The 8,435-nt window shown below is 42.1% G+C and overlaps 1 protein-coding gene across 1 annotated transcript; it reads left to right on the forward strand.

Annotated features, from left to right (window-relative positions):
* Positions 1-998: 998 nt before the first annotated feature.
* Positions 999-6,239, forward strand: yipf6 (Yip1 domain family, member 6). The gene is made up of 2 exons (XM_088354325.1): positions 999-1,546; positions 5,551-6,239. Exons 1-2 carry the CDS (start codon positions 1,211-1,213, stop codon positions 5,896-5,898), a joined length of 684 nt encoding a protein of 227 aa, XP_088210451.1. The 5' UTR covers positions 999-1,210; the 3' UTR covers positions 5,899-6,239.
* The last annotated feature ends 2,196 nt before the right edge of the window (positions 6,240-8,435 follow it).

Genomic DNA, 8,435 nt, shown 5'->3' on the forward strand with positions numbered 1-8,435 from the left:
CCCCAACCCCTGCTTAGGTTGAGCTGTTTCCTTACCTGTGTTCTCATATTTAAACTTTAATCAATCTCTTTTCAGCCATGAGTTGTTGCGAGGCTTTGGAATCTACCTGGAGGCCTTCACAAAAAATCCTGAAGGCCGTGTCCTGCATGTTAAGTCTTCGAGAAATTAGTTGGTTTAGCCTATTAGATTCCGGGTTGGCGTCTGAGAGCTTGCTATTGGGCCTTGAGTTAACGTCTCCCATTTCACAAACTGTGATTGGCTAGGGGGCAGTAATCCACCAAAGCGATCGCCCCAACAGCTGTTAAACTTGAAAAGGCCGAGCTGTACAAAAAAAAAAATATTGTGTTGATTTATTAGCAAAAAGTCAGACAACTCCAAAGGCGAGCAAGCCTTTTGCAAGGGGGGTAAAGGTTTTGTCTGCCACTTTCAGCTTAGAGGTTTGATCTTAAGACCGTGCCCAAGACCGACCCGAATTCCAGGCTGATACGTTGGAGTTGGGCCGAGCTTCTCTATCGCTGACTTTTTTTTTCATTACTGACCTGTCATTGTTCTCACAAAAGACCAGCTTTACGTGCCACGCGAATTCCCCCCTTCCCCCATTGCGCAGTCTGTGTTGCCAACCCCCTGAGAAAAAGACGTGCGTTGGGGCCACCCGAGTCCTCACAAAATAAATAGGAAATTTCACTTCCAATAAGTGGTTCTTAGAGCCAGTTTGTTCGCTAATTCAGACTGGAGATGAAGGCATAAGTGTAAAATCCACAGCCTGCCACTAGGTAATTCACTTGCCAAAATTCTGCTACTGACTCGTTTTCTGAATGAATTTATTTTCAAACTGGGATAAAATATTCATACATGTGTTAAAAGACGGAATTATCTTTCCTATAATTTGTTTTAAATGTAACTTTTTACATAATATTTTGTTTTGGTATTCGCTGGTCCCCAGATCCCACGACAAAGCATTATGCTACTCTTCCAATCCAACAAGTGGCGGTGTTGCGCCTGAATCCATAATATAACCAAGAAGAAGAAAGAGGAGCCTAGGAGCAGGACGCGGAAGTAAACAATCTCTGGCTGACGTGGAGCACAAACGAAAAAACTGGACCTAATCGAATTGATTTCTACACAAATTACTTAACATTTTCTATTATCTAACCGATTAAGATTTAGAGGAAATTGAGTAGCTCCTGTGCCGTTTTCTGCAGGCAGCAAAATGTCGGCCGCGGCGGACGCCAGCCGCCCGTTCGCCGGCCTGGCGTCGGTGTCTGTCCCGGAGGACATCCTTGTTGAAGGGGACATCTCGGTCCCGGTGGAGTCCTCCACCGGCAGCACGGGGGACGACGATGAGTTATCGACACTGGACGAGCCGGTGAAGGAGACTATCCTGAGGGATCTGCGCGCGGTGGGGAAGAAGTTCGTGCACGTCCTGTATCCCAAACAGAGTACGGAATTGCTACGGGACTGGGATTTGTGGGGCCCGCTGCTCCTCTGCGTCACCCTGGCTCTACTCCTGCAGTCCGGGAAAGAAGGGGGACCGCAGTTCGCGGAGGTAAACCGGGTCATAGTGAAAAACCTTGAGACTGGGGTGGTTTTCCAGTCGAGTGTGCAGGACTGATTTAAATGCAATTCCATTTACAGTCCTCGTCAAATGAAAACTCAAAATTTAAAAGCTATTTTGCATATTTCCCCGTTAAAAATCTATTTTGATCTATGATTTGCAATTTGCAGGAGAAATATGTGCAAAATACATACTTGTGATGATTATTTCACGCTTCAACTATAATATATATATATGCTTCAAAGTCAAATCTTTCTGGGCTCATTTTGAATGAACTTGTGATATCTGCTGAATGGCAAATACCCGACTAAGTTTTGTTTGCTGGCTAATTCGACACTTTATCGACTTTTAGAAATATATTATCAGTGTCTGAAAGTCATGACAAAAAGTTACCGACAACTCTGAAAAGTTGCCTGCCCCATTTTTCACAACTTGAAACACAATAAGACAACCAATCGCAAAAAAACCCGTTGTTGCAAAGTATTAAGGATTGATGATCAGAATATATAACAAAACAACTCTTTAAAATTATTTTTATTATAAATCTACCTATGCGTCGTCTGCTACAAGCCACGTGAACTCCTCTTTCCACGATGCCTTTAATGTACGTTTACGTTTTGTAGCGTCATCAATTTTGTTAGCTTCTTTTGAATCTTTCTTTTGGGGCTGAGGTTTAAGCTTGATTCCTAACCACTTATCCATTTTTCTTTTATTCTTTGTGTGTCTACTTTGGAAAATTATATGCAAACGCAAGATCTTAAAACGCTCGGGAAAGTCCGGAAGCAGGTAGTTATTCGATGCAGCCTTCTGATCGGCTGCCGAGTATGCAAATTGCCAAACGAACCGAAATTTCCAAACCGCAGGAAGATTTCGAAATCGGAATAAAGCAAATGTTTGATTTGATTTGAAAAAAAAATCTTTATTTTTCTTTTTGTTTTTCTCTTGATAAAGTTGTCGGCCACCCGGGCGGAGACGTTTTCAAAGTTGTACGCCTGACGTAAAAGATGCACGCCCAAGGCATATATATATATATATATATACACCGTATTTTCCGCACTATAAGGCGCATCGGGTTATAGGGCGCACCCCCAAAAAATAGTTTTTGGTCCTATATCTTCCATAGATAAGGTGCACCGGATTATAAGGCGCTACAATGGGAACGTGGACAAAACAGTCAGATGGTTCAGTCCAACTGATTACCCCCTTAACATTCCCAAAGCTTGCAAAGAAGCAAATACGTGTCGTAGACACGTGTGGATGCGGTGTCTGTACGATGTCACTCAAATGCATTATTTCAAATATCACTCGGAAGGTTAGAGTCTTGGGATTCAAGAAATGCCAACCATTCCTTAGTTTTTATTTTCTTTTTCGCTCGCAACTTTACTGTGCATATGACAATAAACACTTGGAATTGAGTTGAATTGACTCAACTCATCACAGCAACATCAAGATCGTTCTAAAACAAGATACCGGGAAAATAGAAAGCCGCATAGCTCACCTAAGTTCTCACGTTCAATAATGATACGCAATCATGGTCTTCTTACAACCGTGAGTGAAGTAAATCCAGGAGAGCAAAATATTTACAAATACAGACTAATGAAACATGTTTCTTTATGGCGTAGTTTAGCAAGCTTGCTATTCAGTCATCTTTTTCGGCCAATTGCAGGGTTTGTTTCGGCCCTCTAGCCTATCCGAGGCTCCAAATAACTTTAGCCAATAGCGATCGATTCAAATGATGATTGACACATTGGTTAGCCAATGAAACGCCGGTATATAAATCCCAGCATACACCGCGGACTACTCCACGTTCAGGGGAAAATCGAGTCGGCGGCTGTTGCGTAAGTTGCGAGACCTTGCGATTTAATATTGATTCATATATAAGGCGCACTGTATTATAAGGCGCATGGTCAGCTTTTGAAAAAAATTATGACTTTTATGTGCGCCTTATAGTGCGGAAAATACAGTACATTCTGCTACAGGCTTAATAAGAACTCCACTAAGTGAGCCATTTTGTTTGTTGGGCGTTCATACACTTTATAAAAGTTTTTATTTGAATAGATAAGGGGTCACAAACGTGGTGCCCAAAAGCACTAGGTAGCCCCCTAAGGACACCTGAGCAGACATTTCAGACTTCAAACATCAAGATATAAAACTAATTTCTTGTGGAGCATCAACAATAAGTGGGACACAATCATGAAGTGGAACACACTTTATTGGATATTTTAAACTTTTTTAACAAATAAAAAACGAAAAAGTGGGTGTGCAAAATGATTCAGCCCCTTTACTTTCAGTGCAGCAAACTTTGCTCAAAAGTTCAGTGAGGATCTCTGAATGATTCAAAGTTGATCTAAATGACTAACCATGATATTTGGAATCCACCTGTGTGTAAGCAAGTCTCTGTATAAATGCACCTGCACTGTGATAGTCTCAGAGGTCTGTTTAAAGCGCAGAGAGGATCATGACGAACGAGGAACACACCAGGCAGGTCCGAGATACTGTTGTGGAGAAGTTTAAAGCTGGATTTGGATACAAAAAGATTTCCCAAGCTTTAAACATCCCCAGGAGCACTGTGCAAGCAATAATATTGAAATGGAAGTAGGATCAGACAACTGCAGGACAACATTCAGTCGTATACTGCACAAATCTGGCCTTTATGGAAGAGTGGCAAGAAGGAAGCCATTTCTTAAAGATATCCATAAAAAGTGTCGTCTAAAGTTTGCCACAAGCCACCTGGGAGACACACCAAACATGTGGAAGAAGGTGCTCCGGTCAGATGAGACCAAAATCAAACTTTTTGGCAACAATACAAGACGTTATGTTTGGCGTAAAAGCAGCACCGCTCATCACCCTCAACACACCATCCCCACAGTCGAACATGGTGGTGGCAGCATCATGGTTTGGGCCTGCTTTTCTTCAGCGGGGACAGGAAAGATGGTTAAAATTGATGGGAAGATGGATGGAGCCAAATACAGGACCATTCTGGAAGAAAACCTGATGGAGTCTGCAAAAGACCTTAGACTGGGACAGAGATTTGTCTTCCAACAAGATAATGATCCAAAACATAAAGCAAAAGCTACAATGGAATGGTTCACCAAAAAACATATCAAGGTGTTAGAATGTCCAAGTCAAAGTCCAGACCTCAATCCAATTGAGAATCTGTGGAAAGAACTGAAAACTGCTGTACACAAACGCTTTCCATCCAACTTCACTGAGCTTAAGCTGTTTTGCAAGGAGGAATGGGCCAAAATATCAGTTTCTTGATGTGTAAAACTGACAGAGACATACTCTAAGCGACTCGCAGCAAAAGGTGGCACTACAAAGTATCAACTCAATGGGGCTGAATCATTTTGCACACCCACTTTTTCGTTTTCTATTTGTTAAAAAAGTTTGAAATATCCAATAAAGTGTGTTCCACTTCATGATTGTGTCCCACTTATTGTTGATTCTTCACAAGAAATTACAGTTTTATATCTTCATTGGGCGGCAGTAGCTCAGGAGGTAGAGCGCTCGTCTTGGGATCAAGGGATCCCAGTTCGAATCCCGGCTCGTCCGTGTTCCATGTTGAAGTGTCCTTGGGTAGGACACTGAACCCCTAATACCCCCAATAAGCAGGTTAGCGCCTTACATGGCTACGCTATTGGGAAATGTGGAGCACATTGTAAAGCGCTTTGGGAAGTCATTGACTTGAAAAGCGCTATATAAATGCAGAGCGTTTCATTTCATATGTTTGAAGTCTGAAATGTGGCAAAAGGTCCCAAAGTTCAAGGGGGCCAAATAGTTTCGCAAGCTACTGTATATAAATTACTCAGTCCATTCATGGATTCAAGGATGTCTCAGTGGTTGAATGTGCTGATATTAACCTTACCACTTAACCTAGTAACAACATTAACTGGTCTGTTTTTGCGTTAGTAACAAAAACGTTTGTGACCGCTGGTATAAAGTGTCATTGTCTCAAGGTGACTTTGTGGGACCCTCAAAACGTTTGTGGCCTGCAGGTCTTCGTCATCGTGTGGTTGGGCTCCGTCGTCATCACGCTCAACTCCAAGCTCCTCGGCGGCACCATCTCCTTCTTCCAGAGCCTTTGCGTGCTGGGCTACTGCATCCTGCCCCTGACGGTGGCAATGGTGGTGTGCCGCTTGGTTCTTCTGGGCAGCGCGGGCACCGTCGGCTTCGCCGTAAGAATGGCCACCGTCGTGGCGGCCTTCGGGTGGTCCGCCTTCGCCTCTGCCGCCTTTCTGTCCGGAAGCCAGCCGGCCAACCGCAAGGGCCTGGCGGTTTACCCCGTTCTCCTATTCTACTTTGTCATCGGCTGGATGATCCTCACCTTCTCGCCGGCGCAGTAGATGGAGGAACCTTCGGGTTCTTTACTTGATCTCTGACTCGAGTGTATGGAGTGTTGGGCTTTCTGTTGCTCTCCAACCTCCTTGCAATAGATTCCTTACAAAAAATGGACAATATTCCCTCTCCTTCATACATCAAAAACCGGTCTTGGGATTTCCCAAGACCTTTCTTTTGTCCTTAGCTTGTTTTCCAGGACACATCACAAGATGCCAGCTAGCAGAGAGCACAATTGTTGGACTATATGTGCGATTAAAATCCTGTGTGGCAATGTCTTCGGTTTTCCTACTAACAAAACAGGTTTGTCTGCATCGTATTTTGCAAATAAAATAAACCTGGACAATAATTTCTGTCGTGTAAGCAGTGTTCCCTCTAAGCTGCGCGCGTGCGCAATTGCGCACTGCTTGTACATTCTCAGCACACAAGAAAATCGAACCAGCGCACAAAAATGAGGGCTCAAAATTACTAATTAAGAAGCGACTTAAGTCAAAGTTACAGTGCATGAAGGTAAAAATACACGGGTTCCCCTGACGTTGTGTCCTAAATGCGGTATTTGGAAGCCGAGTCGAAGTAGAACGAAGTTGAGTAAAGTGAGTAGAGTTTGTCAAGAACCGGCTCCTTTGGCTCGGCTCACTAAAAGGAACCGGCTCTTCGGGTTGTTTTTGCTTCTTTAATCCCAACATGACCAAATATTATGTAAAATTATACACCAAATGACTTAAAGGAAGGGGGGAATAGAACAAAAAAGAAAAAAATACCAAAATGAAAAAGTAGTGAAAAGCTGAGAAAAAAAGAAACAAAAGGAAGAGAAAAAAAGAAGGAAAAAATTAGAAAAAAAAGCCAGAAAAAAAGAAAAGAAAGAAATGTAGGAAAAAAGTAAATAGAGAACAAAAAGAAAAAAGTAACAGCTCGAAAAAATAAACCCAATGAGATTTTTTTTTTTTAAAGGAACTTTTAAAAAAGTGGAAAAAAAACACAGAAAAAAGAAAAAGTTTGTGTTGCATTCAAATAATTTCCAATTATATCCAGTGAATCTTGTTGCCAACATTGTACTTCCACTAAAAAATGTGATTAAGTACAGATCTGTATCATACAACCGACTCAATAAGCCCCCAAAAATGTTAATGTTATGCAACAAAATATGTCAGGAAATAAAAAGAAATGGATATCTCGTGAAAAAATTGTAAGAACAAACGACGTTTGTAGGCCGTACAACCTTTGCAATAGTACATGAGTCAATTCATTCAAAAGAGAAAAATCTTTTTGCATTGTTTGCATTTTGCATTGACATATTTGATAATTAATTATCTTGCCACACTTGGGATTATGGTTGCTCACTGTTGTTTCAAGCGTTGCTCACCGACTTTGTGTGAACGCTCAGACCCGTAAGGAAAATTACAGGGAACATTGCGTGTAAGTGTAATCGCGCAGTACTTCATACATCAGGCAGCAGGTAGCCCCCTAAGAAAACCTGAGTAGCCCAAAGACTGGTTCTGAAAATAGCTTACCAGGGATGGGTACCGAGACCACTTATCGATACCAGCACATACCTGCCTTTTAAAGGTATTTCTATGTGCAATAGTCCACTCGCTGATACTAGAATTGACTGCTTTCAGGTTTTCATTTTAAAATAAATGTAAAAACATTAAGGGGGAAGTATGAAAGGTATTTCTTTAGAAATATCATTTTTTGTTGAAGGGACTGCAGCACGGCAACGCAGTGGTTAGCGTGTGCGCGGCACAGTTCTGAGGTCATGAGATCGAACCTCCTGTGTGGAGTTTGCATGTTCTCCCCGTGCTTGCGTGGGTTTCCTCCGGGCACTCCGGTCTCCTCCCACATTCCAAAAACATGCATGTCAGGTTCATTGGCCGGACCAAATTGCCCCTAGGTGTGAATGAGCGAGTGAATTGTCTGTCCCTGTGTGCCCTGCGACTGGCAACCAGTTCAGGGTGTCCCCTGCCCAGTGCCTGAAGATAGCTGGGATGCGCCCTAGCACCCCTGTGACCCTACTGTGGATAAGCGGTGCAGATAATTGATGAATGGAGGGGACTGTTTATGCAGTAACACTAATCACATTTTCCACAGACTAAGCTCGCCGGGTTGAGCTTTAAATAGAATAGAATAGAATATACCTTTATTGTCATTGTTACAAAATGGGTTAACATATTGTGACAACGAAATTGGGCATGACACTCCAGTTTCACACATTCACAGTGAGGTAAAAAACTGAAAAGCAGGTTTTTGAGAGATACTGGGTCCATGATCTCCGCTAAAAGTGTTAAAAATACGTAGTATTAAATCGTAGCTGCCTTACCTGGCATTTGAACCCACATTTTGCAATTGAGAGTTTTATGCTCTATATTACACATCAGTTTGTGTTATTCTGAATTATTTACGGTTTAGAAAATGGTATCAAACATAGTCAAAAAGCAAATAGGATGCATATTTGTGCTTTCTCAGCATCATTTGATGAATAAAGTAATAGTGGAAAATAAAGGGATGGAATATTAGACCTGCTTTTCTCATTTTTTTTGTGATTGTT

The sequence above is a fragment of the Urocampus carinirostris genome, chromosome 15 (assembly GCF_059441175.1).
Source record: "Urocampus carinirostris isolate Australia breed hairy pipefish chromosome 15, RoL_Ucar_1.0, whole genome shotgun sequence".
Classification (NCBI taxonomy): domain Eukaryota; kingdom Metazoa; phylum Chordata; class Actinopteri; order Syngnathiformes; family Syngnathidae; genus Urocampus; species Urocampus carinirostris.

What these genes read in the sequence shown, in the direction of transcription:
- yipf6 (XM_088354325.1), top strand. Translation starts at nt 1,211, where the DNA reads ATGTCGGCCGCGGCGGACGCCAGCCGCCCGTTCGCCGGCCTGGCGTCG. An exon ending in GGGGACCGCAGTTCGCGGAG is followed by an intron (nt 1,547 to 5,550) that starts GTAAACCGGGTC and finishes TGTGGCCTGCAG; the next exon opens with GTCTTCGTCATCGTGTGGTT.